The sequence below is a fragment of the Lepidochelys olivacea genome (genome assembly GCF_965140295.1).
Source record: "Lepidochelys olivacea isolate rLepOli2 genome assembly, chromosome: 11".
Lineage (NCBI taxonomy): Eukaryota > Metazoa > Chordata > Testudines > Cheloniidae > Lepidochelys > Lepidochelys olivacea.
In genome coordinates this window covers 11,825,353-11,843,110 of record NC_140421.1, presented here as the reverse complement: position 1 = coordinate 11,843,110, position 17,758 = coordinate 11,825,353, and the positions used below count along the sequence as shown (strand labels likewise).

The window sequence follows — 17,758 nt, the reverse complement described above, 5'->3', positions numbered from 1 at the left end:
TCCCAACCCTGATATTCTATGACTTACTAGAGTACATATACATGCTCATACCAGAAGTCAGGAACCTCCAATATGCCAGGTTTTATAAAGGTTGAATGGCTTAATACATTTTTGTAAAATGGGTGGCTGGAAAGTGAATTTCCCCCCAAAATGTCCTGTTACCACTTTGCAAACAGGTGATAAAACATGCTGCGATTCACTGGGTGGGGGTTTCTAGATTGTCATAGGATACTGTAAGTAAACAATCAAACTATGTTAATACTTTTATTTTGTCCATAGAAGGCAGACGAATCAATTTGATATCCTAATTCAAGAGATTTTTCCCAAGGCAGATGTAGCATTTCTGAAGGGAGACAATGGTAGCTGTGGATTGCAGAGAGAAGCTATGACAGCTGAGCTGTCAAAGTGTCTCCCCCTCACTTTGAGGGCACCACTGTTCGTTGTTATATGCAGAGGAGGAGAGTTGACTGTGATGTAGTACTATTAGACAAGTCATATGCAGTTAAATTTAATCCCCTCCTTCACATGCAGTAGTATATGGCAAGACTATCACTGCAGCACTCCTCAGGGAAAGGTTTTGGTTTGTTTTTTGTGTGTGCACACGCAAAAGCGTGCACAGGCCTCCTACAACCAAACCAACAATAAAAAATTCTTTCCTCACAGTCTGTTTTGGACAGCTAGTATAACTTAAGTAAAAGAAATTGAAATAGCCCTCAGCTAGGCATTTTTTTTTTTTACTAGTATGTGCTATAATCCCAACAAGTTTTTCCTGAACAAGACAGTTAATTTTCCACCCTTTCATTCTAACTTTGTAAAGGCAATTGAACCTTGAGCTTCTACAGTTGATATCTACCACCTCCTACCATGAAAGCTAGCAGTGTAACAGATATCCATCGCATCTCATGAAGACAGGTAATTCTTTTAATTGTTCAATTTATGCAACATAGCCTTTTAAGCATAGTCGGATCAAAAGACAAGTAAGAAAACTCATAAAATTCATATATTAAGTTGCACAATCATTCTGAAGGCTCACAAGTTCACATAATCTTCATTAAGTAGTCTCAGTAGCATGTAGCTAAATAAGATCCCAAGTAACTGAGGGGGAAGAAAAGGGTAGAGATAAGAAATTAAGCTTAACCTTGCTAGTGTTTAAAAGTAGTTTATAAACAATTTACCCATACATTTTAATGGACCCATTGTTGGGAGAATACCATTTCACTGCAGATGGGATCCACTAATACTACTAGACCTAAAAATTCCTTTTTTGCCACGGCACTGATGCGTAGAACATTTGTGTAGATTTAACAGAATCATAGAAGATTAGGGTTGGAAGAGACCTCAGGAGGTCATCTAGTCCAACCCCCTGCTCAAAGCAGGACCAACACCAACTAAATCAAAGTTGTCTAGTGCACTGCTGCCATTCACACGTTAGTCAAAATATGACCAGTGCTTTCTCAGTCCATAGCTCAGTCAGTCATCACAAAGCAAGGGTGTAGTGGACCAAGTTTAAAGAGACTTGCTTCTTTCACAGGGTTAAATCATTTACTATCCAGTAACTTATGTGCTAATTTAAATCTGTTTAGTTTATTCTGCCTCAGTATTTCAGGTATTGAGCCTTGTACTTCTTCCCATGTTTCGTTTGCATGAGGACCACCACCTGCAGTTTGAAGACAAGACAGGCACTACACAATGTTTACCTGTGCAAATCCAACACTTATGCAGACCCCTCCAATAAGAGCAATATGTTCTTCAGCCCACTTCTTCAGCTTTTGAATGCATCCCTGGAGGGAGGGGGGAAAAGAATGTTTGCTAATTACTGCATCTGGCATGTACATTGGAATCCAGTACCCATAAGAGTAGAAAGTGAACTGCATATAAATATGGTACCCCTTTTAGAAAGATCTATTACAATGGGTACAGCAGCCCAATTGTACCATCCATAAAAGAGATAATCCAAACTTTGTTGCAACTGTAACTGATCAAGTTTTATTAAAGATATTTATCAAAGAAAAGATGGCTTGCAAGAGACAAAAAATTGACAGTAATTAATAAGGCTACAATTTCAAATATAGAATATCAGGGTTGGAAGGGACCCCAGAAGGTCATCTAGTCCAACCCCCTGCTCGAAGCAGGACCAATTCCCAGTTAAATCATCCCAGCCAGGGCTTTGTCAAGCCTGACCTTAAAAACCTCTAAGGAAGGAGATTCTACCACCTCCCTAGGTAACGCTTTCCAGTGTTTCACCACCCTCTTAGTGAAAAAGTTTTTCCTAATATCCAATCTAAACCTCCCCCACTGCAACTTGAGACCATTACTCCTCGTTCTGTCATCTGCTACCATTGAGAACAGTCTAGAGCCATCCTCTTTGGAACCCCCTTTCAGGTAGTTGAAAGCAGCTATCAAATCCCCCCTCATTCTTCTCTTCTGCAGGCTAAACAATCCCAGCTCCCTCAGCCTCTCCTCATAACTCATGTGTTCCAGTCCCCTAATCATTTTTGTTGCCCTTCGCTGGACTCTCTCCAATTTATCCACATCCTTCTTGAAGTGTGGGGCCCAAAACTGGACACAGTACTCCAGATGAGGCCTCACCAATGTCGAATAGAGGGGAACGATCACGTCCCTCGATCTGCTCGCTATGCAGCTACTTATACATCCCAAAATGCCATTGGCCTTCTTGGCAACAAGGGCACACTGCTGACTCATATCCAGCTTCTCGTCCAGTGTCACCCCTAGGTCCTTTTCCGCAGAACTGCTGCCTAGCCATTCGGTCCCTAGTCTGTAGCTGTGCATTGGGTTCTTCCGTCCTAAGTGCAGGACCCTGCACTTATCCTTATTGAACCTCATCAGATTTCTTTTGGCCCAATCCTCCAATTTGTCTAGGTCCTTCTGTATCCTATCCCTCCCCTCCAGCGTATCTACCACTCCTCCCAGTTTAGTATCATCCGCAAATTTGCTGAGAGTGCAATCCACACCATCCTCCAGATCATTTATGAAGATATTGAACAAAACCGGCCCCAGGACCAACCCCTGGGGCACTCCACTTGACACCGGCTGCCAACTAGACATGGAGCCATTGATCACTACCCGTTGAGCCTGACAATCTAGCCAGCTTTCTACCCACCTTATAGTGCATTCATCCAGCCCATACTTCCTTAACTTGCTGACAAGAATACTGTGGGAGACCGTGTCAAAAGCTTTGCTAAAGTCAAGAAACAATACATCCACTGCTTATACAAATTCTTATGGCTGAGAATTTACTACTGTTCAAGGAACAACAATTTTTAAAGTGAGAATTATTGCATAGTTAGGAAAGAAACAAACAGACTAAAGATAGGGGGTGGAGGGGGGAGAAAAAGTCAGAGGGTGACCTCTGTGGTGCTTAAAGGTCCTACTGTCAAAAGCCCACGTTTGGATTAGCAAACCAGAAACAGTAGCATGAACAGACATGCTAGACGTGTAGACTCTAAGCACAGGGCAAATTCCAAAGTACAAACAATGGGATAGCAAAAGAACTTCAGGCATAGGAAGAGGGATGGGGATTTTGATAGACTGGTTCCCCCACTGAAAATAGTTTTTCCATAATTATGCACTTCCTTCCACCATGCAGTTTTTATAGCTGCCTAGTCAAAGGGATAGTGGAGAAGACAAGGTGATGCCAAATTAGAAAAGATCCAACTGACTCAGTTAAGCATAGCTTTAATTATAGGTAGTTCACCAGTTTTTTCAAGCATTACAGCAGGCAGAACCAAATGCCATTGCAATCCAGCAAAGTTTCCGAGCCCACTCGGCACAAAAATGATTTTGCTGATTGTTAGCTGCTTCAAATCGCATCATGCTTGCTTCCTCCATGCATATTTCAGCCTTCTAATATAGGCTAGTGCTGAAAAGTGAGGGATATATTTGGAGTGAAGAATTTCTTTGGTATACAAAATATTTTATGTAAGAGCCATTGGCTAGATTTAGAAATTCTGGTGTCAGTTTAGTTGTGAAGCAAGATTCTACACCTCCCCTATAAAAGTCTGGATGAGGGGGGCAAATGAGCATCAGTCATTTCACTGTTAAAATGGATCCCACCACCTCTAATAAGGTTACTTGAGCAATTGTCTGAACCGACCAGGAACAGAAATCCTAAGTGTTATTTTTATTCTACTTTTATCATTATATTGGTACTAAGAGAACAAGAGTTACCTTGTCACCTTTTTAGACAAGTTCACCTCCTGCACATTCAGCCACAGATATATACTTCTGGACCTCTCTCTTTAAAGAACGGGGAAGGCCTGTTCCATGCCTAGGGTGCTAGCTTGGGACTTGGGAGGTCTGGGTTCAGTTCCCTGGCCCCTGCCACAGATTTCCTGTGTGGTCTTGGGCAAGTCACTTTCTCTGTGCTACAGTCTCTCTCCCCATTTTACAGATTTGGAGGGGGAGAGGGTAGTGGTAATTCCCTACTTCAGAGAAGTGAATAGAAGATAATCTCAATATAGTTGAGAGGTACTACAGTAATAAGGGTATACAGATGCCTTAGACAGGTTTGTTCTAAAGGAATGCTTACCTGTTCTTCTGAAACAGCCAGCTGCATTATAGACAGAGGCTGTAGGCCATAGTTTTAGTAATTTAAAGTTTCCCCAATGAAGGTGACAGGAGCACTGACAAGTTGGCATCACATGCTACCTAGTAAGAGAATTTGTTGCTAGAGCTGAGGAGTAAAGATACCTGTTGGTTAATGTTAGCAGTATCGTTGCTTAGATTCATTCCACAACTTTTCGTTACCATCTTGCAGCAGCTATTTGGAACAGCTGAACTGAGAGATCCAAATGTAGTATTGAACCAGTCGGTGTAGTTCTGAGCACCACAGCACTGGAACTGGAACGAACAACAGTTTAAGTAAGTGAAATAGTGGAATTTTAAGCAAAAAAGATTTCTGCTACAGTGATTTTTGTAACACCCTGAGCCCAAGGCAGAGCTCTTAGGAAGACTTCCAAAGCTGTTCAGATTATTACAGTAGCAGCAGACAGTCCTGGGATGACAAGTTACCTTCCAGCTGGTCTATGTAAGTGGCCTACTTCCCAGTTCTAAAACAGATAGACCTGGTCAAGTTGTTAAGTGAGACTTATTCAAAGAGTTTGTCAGAAGCCATTACTTGCCTTCCCTTTGAGTTTTTAAGCTTTGTGGAATGCCTTTTTTATGCCTGGTTGCATTATTCATTGCAAAACAATCTAACAAATTATAGCATGTTTCTTTTGACTAGATCTTCATTGAGAGAACTCCTTAGGTTATTGTAGTTATAATTGATCATCATTCAGCGAGAGAGAGAGTTCAGATTCTTGCCAACGTGAGGCAAAGATCTTAGATTTCTTATGCTTTTTGTTTGAACACACATTAGTTCGGTTTAGTTTGTTAAATCTCAAGCCTAGACTTGTTTTCTAACCCTTCTGGAGGAAGCAAGATTAAGTCTATTCTTATTTACCCAAAATTAGACATGTTCTAGATATGAAGAGCATTCTTTTTAAATAGGATTTCAGTTAGTCAAGTCATCTTGCTTGGTGATCTCCTGTGGGAGAAGAACTCTCCCATCTCATTCTTTTATTACAACTTGGTTACACATGTCTAATGAAGTTGTACCAGCCCCAAGAAGCTGAACGAAACAAGTAGGATCACTTCATAGTTTGAGCAGAAGCAGATTCTGTATTTGAAATTCATTAACAGACTAACCAAAGCAAGATGTAGGTCTCTTATGAAGGGGGTAAGCAGAACAAATTTGGGGGCTTTAGATTAAGAGAAAGATGGAGAGCCCGCAGAAGTGACAGCCTCCATTTTTATGTGCCCTCAAAGGCATACAATACAAAGAAAGTTATAGTGAATTCCTCTATTCATTGTAGCATAGGAGAGATCACTTACATTCTCCTGTAGGTGGTCTATTCCTTTGGTTACTTGGGATTCTCTGTTATATTTGTCAAGAGTCTTCAGGAAGCTTCTCAGTAGGTTGTCATGCAGCTGTAAGTAAAGTAGAATTGGTTATATATGCATACAGAAGAGACGTAACTGTGGACAAGTTCCTGCACGCTGCATTGTCCTCCAGAGAATCATGGAAGTACTGGACCCACATAGCGTGCTATTTCTGGCAATGTGTTTTCACCACAAAAATGGCAACATTAACTAGAAGGGGTATTAAAGAATAAGTGATCTTTGAAAGCTCACTAGGAGACCTTGTATCAAACACAATATTTGCACTTGGAACCTTTCACATGCAAATTTCAAGATCAGACATTAAATTGAACTATTAGCCAGACATCCTGTCTCTGCACTGTTAGCCATATTTAAGTGCAAGTCCCAAGTCAAAAAAAGAACTTGTTCCATAAATTTCTCCATTTTGTGTGTGTGTGTGTGTGTGTGTGTGTGTGTGTGTGTGTATATGTGCACATACATCCCTAAATGCTTGTTATTGCTGAACACAAGACATTAGTCATGGCACAGACCGTTATGTAGTACTGATTCAATTTCTGCTAGTAGTGAGGCCTGCTGTGGACGAGTTTCTTTGCACCCCATTCTCAGCAGTTGGTTCATTGAGCACCTCTAAGCTCTGGTTCAGAGATGCTAGTGAGCATTGTCATTTCCCTAACTAGAAGGACAATTCTTAAGCTGCTGGAAGAAAAGTAGCCATCAGTCTTACAATTTACATTATGTGGCTTATGCAGTTCGAAAACATTTCCAGCCAGATTTAGACATGGGAGCATTGTTCTTTTTAAGGCTTCTGGTTTTGCTCAAGCCCATAATGAGTTCTAGCTATTTGACTGCTCCAGTAATACAGCCAAAATATATTTTTTTCTCCATACCGCCTCCTCCCAGATTCTATTTTGCATTTAGAAATAGCAGTGGTGATTTTGGACTTACCATTATGATGTTCAACTAAATGTAAAATATGTTTTCTTGGCAGAAGATGCGATATAAACATCTTTACCATTAGTTTCAGGTTATCCTTATAACTCTAGGGAATACCAATTCTAGTTAATACTGGAGATTAAATTTTAAGATCACCCTCGCTTCCAACCATAAGGAAAACCTAGCTGAGTTCGTAGGGAAGAATTAGAATTCTGCCAATATAAAAGTATTGCTTTGTATACTTCTATTTCGACACCTTTGCATTTGCTGATTTCCCGCTTGCCCCACCTGGTGAAGAGCCAGCTGCATGCTTGGTGTTTGGTTATCTCGAGTACTAGTGCTCTCTTTGACCTCCCCTTTAGAGAGGTTTTTCTCCATACTGTTTTATAGCTTTTAGTGGGCCAAGGCTTGAAGTTCTAGGTCTACCCATCTCCCTTCTCTCACCTGCAACCTATGCTAACACCAATCACTGGCAGTCTAGCATGCTGCCACTCAACCCAACTAGGTTTTCAGACCAATTTTAACTATGAAGCTTTGTCAGAGAAACCTGTGGAACTGTAACCTGCAAGTTATTATGCTAATACTTGGTGTCCTTACCTCCCTGGTCGCAATGGTGGCTACTGGTTCAGAAACTTCAATCTCATATGCAAAGCTTTCAGGTAGATACTTCAGCATGTGGTTATACTATAAAAGAGACTCGTGATTCCATAGGTTGTTGCTCCATCTGTCCCAATAAAATTCAACCTAGAATCCTGAAGTGTAGCTGTGATTTCATGGATCTCTAGTAACAGATATTCTACGTTTGGGATTAAACTATAGTAATGTTGCTGTATGGAGAAGAATTCAGTGCTAAAAAGTAGAGTCACTCAACTCAGCAAGTTAATTTTAGAGTTTTGTTGAGCAATTAGTGTGGCTTTTTATAGAAGAACTTCTTAACCATAAATACACTTTCAGCAAAGAAATCTGTGATGCCAACTGGGGTTCCTGGAAAGGACCCTGTACTTGAAACCTCTCACATAAAGAAAGCATGGTATTTGTTAGCACTACACATACTTTAAGTTTCCACACACCTACCTTCGCTCTGTAAGCATAGGCAGAGATGCCAACTATGATTTCAATCAAGAAGATAATCAGCAGCATGCCTGTGAACTAACAATAATAATTTCAGGTAGCATTCATCTTCTCACAATGCACAGTTAGCACACTCTTGTTTTAGATTAATCCAACCAAACATATCACTAGTCAGTGTTACATATACTATATCAAGAGGCACTGGCATCTTTACTTTGGTTTTATTTTTCCTTGCATCATCCCATAGCTCAATTTTAAATGTATATAAAATTGGAAGATCTATCATAGGAAATGTAAGCCTAAGGGGCCAGCACACTGTGCATCCATCCAAGTCACTTCTGGAAGTAATAGATTATGACAAATAATAAGATGCAAGTAAGTCAGTCACAAGTAGCCAGGTTGAGGGTGTTTGAACACATCCAGAAAGATTTCATGTCAACCCATAATTGTTAAGAGCTGCTATAGTTAGTGCAACTCAGCAAATATTCTGGGGATTGTGTAATTGTCTACAGTCAGATTTCTGTCTCAACTGCAATTAAGTTTTGTGGCATATGACAGACAATATTTTAAAGTTACTAGATGGCCTTAAAGGACTGCATTGTAGGTGTTCAGTCTTCACTAAAACCAAAAAAACATAAAAAACTGTATATTGTGACCAGATGCTTAACACGATTAACATTAACAACATGGGGAGAAGGACAAAGCCCAAGATGAAGAAAATAGCTTAAAGAATATTTAGGTAGGATAGATGTATTCAAATTGGCAGGGCTTGATGACATTCAGCCAAGGATACTTAAGGAACTAGCTAAAGCAATCTCAGAACCATTAGCGATTACCTTTGACAGTGTATGGAGGACGGGGGAGGTCTCGGAGGATTGGAGAAGGGGAAACATTGTTCCTCTTTCTAAAGATAGGTACTGAGAGGACTTGTGAATTATAGACTGGTCAGCCTAACATCCATACCTGGAAAGATACTGGAACTAGTTATTAAACAGAAAAATTTGTGAGCACCTAGAGCAGGGGTGGGCAAACTACGGCCCGCAGGCCGAATCTGGCCCCTGAGGGCTTTGGAACCGGCCTGCGGGACTGCCCCCCGTGGTGCTGCAGGCCCCACGCCGTTCTCAGAAGTGGCCAGCACCACGTCCCTGGGGTCCTGGGTGGGGGTGGGGAGGACAGAGGGCTTCGTGTGTTACCCTTGCCTCCAGGTATCACCCCCCGCAGCTCCCATTGGCAAGGAACGGGGAACCACGGCCAGTGGGAGCTTCAGGGGAGGTACCTGGAGGCGTGGCAAGGGCAGCACGTGGAGCTCTGTGCGCCTCCCGCCCCCCAGCGGCTGCACAGGGACGTGGTTCCGGCTTGAAACCGGAGTGGCATGGCGTGGGGCCAGGGAAGGCATGCAGGGAGCCTGCCCTGGCCACGGTGCGTGCCGCTGCCACCCCAGAACCGCTTTAGGTAAGCGGTGCTGGGCCAGAGCCCGAACCCCTCCCCCCCCCAACTCCCTGCCCAGAGCCCCCTGCTGCACCCCAATTCCCTGCCCAGAGCCCCCTGCTGCACCCCGCGCCCCTCCTGCACCCCAACCCCCTGCTGTCCTGCTGCATCCTGAGCCCCCGTGCACCCCAACCCGCTGTCCTGAGTCCCCTGCACCCCCATGCACCCTAACCGCCTACCCTGAGCCCCTGCCGCACCTTGCACCCCAACCCCCTGCCCTGAGCCTACTGCTGCACCCCACACCCCTCCTGCCCCCCAACCCCCTTCCCTGAGCCCCCTGCCCTGAGCCCCCTGCTGCACCCCAGCCTCCTGCCCTGAGCTCCCTCCCCTTCTGCACCCCAGCCCCCTGCCCTGAGACCCCTCATACATCCCGCACCCCTTCTCTGTCCCAATCCCTTGCCCTGAGCTCATTCCTGCACACTGCACCCCCTCCCACACCCTGCACTCCCTCCCACACTCCAACCCCTGCCCTGCATACAATTTCCCCACCCAGATGTGGCCCTCGGCCCAAAAGGTTTGCCCACCCCTGACCTAGAGATAGTAGAATTGTAGAGGAAAAGCCAACAGGGATTTTTCAAGAACAAATCATGCCAAACCGGCCTAATTTCCTCCTTTGACAGGGTTACTGGCCTAATGGATAGGGGAGAGCTGTAGATGGGATTTATCTGGGTTTTAATAAAGCTTCTGACACAGTCCCACATGACACTCCTAAGAAAATTCAGGAAATATGGTCCAAATGAAATGACTATAAGGTGAGTGAACAACTGGTTGAAAAGCCATACTCAGTAGTTATCAATGGTTGTCTGTCAGACTAGAAGGACAGATCAAGTGGAGTCCTATGCTGGGTCCAGTACTGTTTAAATGTTTTCATTAATGACTGATAATGGAATGGAAAATATGCTGAAGATTTGTAGATCTTTCGGAGGCAGGGGCAAGCACTTTGGAGGACAGGATTAGAATTCAAAGTGACCTTGACAGTTTGGAGAAGCAATATATAGTCAAGTGCAAAGCACAACACTTAGGAAGGAGAAGAATAACCACCACCAACTACAAAATGGGAAATAACTAGCTAGGCAAGAGTACTGCAAAAAAGGATCTGGAAATTATAGTGGATCACATACTGAATGAATACAAGTGAACAAGTGATATGCAATTGCAAAAAAGGCTAATAGTCTGGGATGTATTAACAGGAGTGTCATAAGATAGACATTGGAAGTTATTGTTCTGCTCTACTTGGCACCAGTAAGGCCTCAACTGGAATACTGTGTCCAGTTTTGGGCACCATGCTTTAAGAAAGATGTGAATAAATTGGGGAGTCCAGAGGAGAGCAACAAAAATGATAAAAAAGGTTTTGAAAACCTGACCTATGAGGAAAGGTTAAATAAAACTGGGCATGTTTTGTCTTGAGGAAAAAAAAAAAAAAAAAGAGACTGTGCATGGGTCTAACAGCCCTTAACATATTTGAAGACTTAACCAAAGGACTGTGTTCAATTGTTCTCCATGTCCACAGAAGTAGTAGGACAAGTAGTAATAGGCATAATCTGTGGCAAGAACATAAGAACGGCCATACTGGGTCAGACTAAAGGTCCATCCAGCCCAGCATCCTGTCTACCGACAGTGGCCAATGCCCCAGAGGGAGTGAACCTAACAGGTAATGAACAAGTGATCTCTCGCCTGCCATCCATCTCCACCCTCTGACAAACAGAGGCTAGGGACACCATTCCTTACCCATCCTGGCTAATAGCCATTAATGGACTTAACCTTCATGAATTTATCCAGTTCTCTTTTAAACCCTGTTATAGTCCTAGCCTTCACAACCTCCTCAGGCAAGGAGTTCCACAGGTTGACTGTGCGCTGAGTGAAGAAGAACTTCCTTTTGTTTGTTTTTAACCTGCTGCCCATTAATTTCATTTGGTAGCCCCCTAGTTCTTACATCATGGGAACAAGTAAATAACTTTTCCTTATTCACTTTCTCCACACCATTCATGATTTTATATACCTCTATCATAGCCCCCACCCTCCCCCAGTCTACTCTTTTCCAAGCTGAAAAGTCCTAGCCTCTTTAATCGCTCCTCATATGGGACCTGTTCCAACCCCCTAATCATTTTAGTTGCCCTTTTCTGAACCTTTTCTAATGCCAGTATATCTTTTTTGAGATGAGGGGACCACATCTGTACGCCGTATTCAAGATGTGGACGTACCACAGATTTATATAAGGGCAATAAGATATTCTCCATCTTATTCTCTATCCCATTTTTAATGATTCCTAACGTCCCGTTTGCTTTTTTGACTGCTGCTGCACACTGTGTGGACATCTTCAGAGAGCTATCCATGATGACGTCAAGATCTTTTTCCCGATTAGTTGTAGCTAAATTAGCTCCCATCATATTGTATGTATAGTTGGGGTTATTTTTTCCAATGTGCATTATTTTACATGAAATTTCATTTGTCATTTTGTTGCCCAATCACTTAATTTTGTGAGATCTTTCTTAAGTTCTTCACAGTCTTCTTTGGTCTTAACTATCTTGAGCAGTTTAGTATCATCTGCAAACTTTGCCACCTCTCTCCAGATCATTTATGAATAAGGTGAATAGGATTGGTCCAAGGACTGACCTTTGGGGAACACCACTAGTTACCCCTCTCCATTTTGAAAATTTACAATTTATTCCTACCCTTTGTTCCCTGTCTTTTAACCAGTTCTCAATCCATGAAAGGATCTTCCCTCTTATCCCATGACAACTTAATTTACTTAAGAGCCTTTGATGAAGGACTTTGTCAAAGGCTTTCTGGAAATCTAAGTACACTATGTCCACTGGATCCCCTTGTCCACATGTTTGTTGACCCCTTCAAAGATCTCTAATAGATTAGTAAGACATGATTTCCCTTTACAGAAACCATGTGGACTTTTGCCCAACAATTTATGTCCTTCGATATGTCTGACAATTTTATTCTTTACTATTATTTCAACTAATTTGCCTGGTACTGACGTTAGACTTACTACTCTGTACTTGCCAGGATCACCTCTAGAGCCCTTTTTAAATATTGGCGTTACATTAGCTATCTTCCAGTCATTGGGTACAGAAGCTGATTTAAAGGACAGGTTACAAACCATAGTTAACAGTTCTGCAATTTCACATTTGAGTTCTTTCAGAACTCTTGGGTGAATACCATCTGATCCCAGTGACTCGTTACTCTTAAGTTTCTCAATTAATTCCAAAACCTCCTCTAGTGACACTTCAATTGTGACAATTCTTCAGATTTGTCACCTACAAAAGACAGATCAGGTTTGGGAATCTCCCTAACGTCCTCAGCCGTGAAGACTGAAGCAAAGAATTCATTTAGTTTCTCTGCAATGACTTTATCATCTTTAAGTGCTCTTTTTATATCTTGATCATCCAGGGGCCCCACTGGTTGTTTAGCAGGCTTCCTGCTTCTGATATACTTAAAAACAGTTTGTTGTTACCTTTTGAGTTTTTGGCTAGCTGGTCTTCAAACTCTTTTTTGGCTTTTCTTATTACATTTGTACACTTAATTTGGCAGCGTTTATGTTCCTTTCTATTTACCTCACTAGGATTTGACTTCCACTTTTTAAAAGATGCCTTTTTATCTCTCACTGCTTCTTTTACATGGTTGTTAAGCCACAGTGGTTCTTTTTTTAGTTCTTTTACTGTGTTTTTTAATTTGGGGTATACATTTAAGTTGAGCCTCTATTATGGGGTCTTTGAAAAGCATCCATGCAGCTTGCAGGGATTTCACTCTAGCCACTGTACCTTTTAATTTCTGTTTAACTAACCTCCTCATTTTTGCCTAGTTCCCCTTTCTGAAATTAAATGCCACAGTGTTGGGCCGTTGAGGTGTTCTTCTCACCACAGGAATATTAAATGTTATTATATTATGGTGTCTATTTCCAAGCAGTCCTGTTATAGTTACCTCTTGGACCACATCCTGTGCTCCACTCAGGACTGAACCAAGAGTTGCCTCTCCCCTTGTGGGTTCCTGTCCCAGGTATTTTTTGGAGGAATTATATGATCCTAGGTTTGATTCTTGTGGCTTTATGCTTATGAATGTTACAACCTCTCCCTTTCCTTCCTGCCTTACAAATATTCCCATTAGGAGGGGTTCTGTTTCCTGCTTAATTCCAAAGTCTCCTTTGCAGTCTGCCAATTTAATTCTTATTGGAGTAAGATGCTACTTTGGTTACCCATTGGAGTGATCAAATATTTAGAACATAGTAGTTTGCTAACAAACTAGCCACCGGCATCTAGTTGCCATTGTCTGCTATAGAGTCCAGGGACCCATATTTCCAAGCCACATTTCCCAGAGAATGCTCATTTAAAAAACAAAAAGTGATTTCCTTCAGCTTAAGTGAAGTTTGAGTATTTAGGGCCCAAACCCACAAAAACTCTGCATCTCTCCTCCTAGAGTCAGGACCTATATATGCTGGCCAGGTCATCCAATTTTGTTTACAGTGCTTAGTACTTAAGACACACTGTTCAAGAAAAATGTAAGATACATGAAAACTTTTTTGTAACTACTATTACATGTAACAGCTATAAGTTCAATAGCTGATATTTGGCTTGTTCTTTCCAAAACTAGGAGGTTTATTTCAGAAGCTGATTTGGCTACAGCTGTAGTCTGCTGCTTCTATTGATTTGAGGGACTTAGAAGGTCCTGTCTTCTAAGAAATGTGCTCAACTCCTAGTGGCATTAGTGGAAAGAGAGACCCTATAATAGGCAGGAAAGGAACTGTAGGATGGTAAACCCAGTATGTGGAGAGTGAGCAAGGAGAGGAAAGAGGTAACCTAGTACTTTGCATATTTGTTATAGACAACAGGATTGTTTAAACTACTAAAATAGCCCTGGAAATCAATGGGCAACATCAACATCTGTACAGACCACTGCGTATATTGTTCTATTGTTTTTGAACATCAGAATTGCACACTGGTTTCAATGGAAAGTTGTGCTGCAAAAAGATGTCTGCAGCATCTGAATCAACACCGTGCATGGGGGGAAAAAAAAGCTTCCCCACATAAGAGGATTAACCCAAGTATGCTGAACTCCCAAATCCATATTTAGGCAAAGCTTAAGTGTCAGGTAGACACAAATCCCACTGAAGTCAATAGGAGATGCACATCCTGAGCAATTTTGAAAAGAATCAAGTTATTCATTTAGTGCCAGAAAATGACTTGAGCAGTCTAACTTAGAATCATAGAATATCAGGGTTGGAAGGGACCCCAGAAGGTCATCTAGTCCAACCCCCTGCTCGAAGCAGGACCAATTCCCAGTTAAATCATCCCAGCCAGGGCTTTGTCAAGCCTGACCTTAAAAACCTCTAAGGAAGGAGATTCTACCACCTCCCTAGGTAACGCATTCCAGTGTTTCACCACCCTCTTAGTGAAAAAGTTTTTCCTAATATCCAATCTAAACCTCCCCCACTGCAACTTGAGTGCTCATGTTTGAAAAGTTTGGCTGTAGCCCTTTAGAAGCTAACTTTTTGCCATTATTCCGTCCCACTAAAGTAACTGCACTCAGCTCAGAGACTGGAGTGTTAGTTTTATATATAAAATTCAGAATCTGGGTAGCCCTGCAACTTGAATGAGCGATATACTTGTTTGTTCTCCAATAATTAGCCCTTTCACACTCATAAGCACTGGCAAGTCAGTTCCCAAACATGTTACATTTGAGATAAAAGCTTATTTCACTTCACCCTATAGTACCACCTTAACCTTCAGAGATTTGTAAACCAACATCAGATGCATCAGTGTTAGAAGGCAGGTGTGGACAGTGCAGAAGTGAGTATGTGGGGTTCAGCAAGGCACCCTCAACATATAGCCACTGCTTTCACCCTATTGCTTAAGGAATATTTCTTTAACCTCTGAAATTTACACTCTAGAGCCCACATAGACAAGACATCAAGCTAAAGATGGTTTACCACTTTGATCATCGTATGACTGGACTTCAGTATGGCAATTGCACCAAAGGCTGAGACAGAGATGATCACACCACCAACAATGGTGATAATCACAGGGACACCAGACGAGGTTTCATTCACCAACACGAAAGCATCATGGAGTTTCATCTGAACAGAGACTCCTATGCACAGGAGCACAACCCCAGAAACCTGGAAGGAGTAGGGGGAGAGAGCAGATAACATTAAAGTCTGTCAGATAGGAACAATCTGAATGATCAAAGATCCTTTATCAAAATGTAGCTCCCAATAGCCATCAGCCCACTGAAGAGACTACAATACAAGAATCCTCTTTGAAGAGATTTTACTTGTTGGTATCTCATGTTGAGCACAATGGAACATCATGCTATTTGTTCAAGGCAATAGTCACAGTAGTTTCCAGCTCTACAATGAGGCCCATCTCCAAGTGTACCATAATAGCAAGTTGCGCCTTTCATGGACTTTGGAGGGATGGGTGGGGGAGGAAAAGAGGCAGGGCATCCAAGTCTGCTTCTGGCTAGGTCTGTCTACACCTTCAACATTGAGTCAATCCCTCTTGACTACCCTAGCTTGAGTGAAAGCAGCCAGACTGTGAAACAACACCTGAGCTGCACTGTGGTTGTGTTAGCAGCTAATGAGTTGGGCTAACTCCAGCTGTAGCCTGCACTGCTTCTGGGGCCAGCTAATTCAATTTAGGCCACCATGATCACACACAAGAATCCTTGAATGGAGATGGGCTTGCATTGGGGCAACACTTAAGTTAACGCTGCAGTAAAGACATTCCATTGCCTCTCTCAAGCATATGGGAATGGACAGAACAAGACTTGTTGAGAGACTCCTCTAAGCAAGATTGGTGGAGTCAGCAGTGGTCACTGACAAAGTGAACTGCAACAAGAGTTGGACTTTTGACATCAGTTGTTCTAAAGTAGTGAGCAGCTCCCATCTTCCCCATTTTAGTTAAAGGTGGGAAGGAGTGTAGGTTAGGGAAGGGATAGGGAAATGCCTCCTATTATATAACAAGGATCCCTCCAACCAAGAAAGAACCACCTTTAAACAGATCAGAGAGGGAGTCCCTTACAGTCTAAGAGGAGAAAGAGAGAAGACTACTTTTAAGAATATCTACCCTTGAGACACACACAATAGCTGATTAGGTCCTCCTCTCTCAGCATGAAACCAGACTTGTAACTAACAAAGATTCCTATTTTAAAAAAAGTAGGTTTATATGTAAGGCTATGGTAACATAGCGTCTTTCTTTACTCTTGTTGGAAAACCGCCTCCAGAATGTTGCTGTTTAAAGTTTGCGTGTGATTAACTGCTTTCTCTGGCGAGAGATTAGTTTTTCACACTAATAACTGGTTAATTACACAAACCAAAACAAGACTTTCAAATACTCAACTCTTGGGAAATAAGCAGGTCAAGCTTTAATACACAGTTTAAAATAGATCAGCTTCATTTTCCGCCAGGCCCCGTAAAGGAAAAAAGTGCCTTCCTAATAGTCTTGAATCCTCTTTAAATCAGGTTCAGAGTTGATATAACTGGTGGAAGCCACTCATTTAACAACAAACTACTGGAGGATAAAAACTAGAAGTAGTATCCTAGACAAGCAATTAACTGAAAACTTTAAAAAAAACCAAAACAAAACAAAAAAACCAACCAAACAACCACCCAGCACATCACCTACAAAATAAATAAATCCTTGTTACAGTGAATCACTCTAATGCTATAGCATCACTATTATAAAATATAGTACTTTGTATCACTACTATATATACACACACACACTAAGAGAAATTGAGACATATATACACACACACACTCACCCTACAAACCCATAATTACAGAGCATCCAATGCAATAATAAAAACTGTTAGGAGAACAAAAAAACACCACCACCACAAAACAAAACAAAACCAAACCCACAGAACGAACAAAAGCCCAACAACAAATGACTACATAGGATTAGAAGAAACATTAAGACTTGATTAGCATTTCCTATTACACACTTCAAAATTAATCTTAACATTCATCTAGGAGTTATATATTATTATCAAACTAAAAAGGTATACATAAATAGTTATATTTTTCATTGAATTCATTAGTGTGATAAACATAACTTTTCAGATGACAAGAAGTTTCTTAAAAAGTTAATCAAGATCCAAACAGGATTAAACAAAAGATAAGTCAAAAGATAGTAAAAATCTTACCCAATAAAACAAATCAATAAAATATAAGCAAACTTTAATTAATATTAGCTTCTTGCTAGAATCTATTTTCCTCATTTTGCCAGCTAACCACTAGACCATTCCTGCTAGAAACATCACAAGAGACAGAAATAATATTTCTGATATGGGTTTGTAATTGCCACCCTTGTCAGCA

General features: G+C 41.6%; 1 protein-coding gene across 1 annotated transcript; it reads right to left on the bottom strand.

Moving 5' to 3' along the window:
* Positions 1-1,029: 1,029 nt before the first annotated feature.
* LOC311528065 (tetraspanin-7-like) lies at positions 1,030-17,661 on the bottom strand (the record flags this gene model as incomplete). Its single annotated transcript, XM_084642696.1, has 8 exons — positions 1,030-1,095; positions 1,698-1,781; positions 4,711-4,860; positions 5,896-5,991; positions 7,951-8,025; positions 8,784-8,864; positions 15,368-15,556; positions 17,587-17,661. The coding sequence occupies 8 exons, from the start codon at positions 17,659-17,661 to the stop codon at positions 1,030-1,032; spliced, it is 816 nt and encodes a 271-aa protein (XP_084498822.1).
* Between the last annotated feature and the right edge of the window lie 97 nt (positions 17,662-17,758).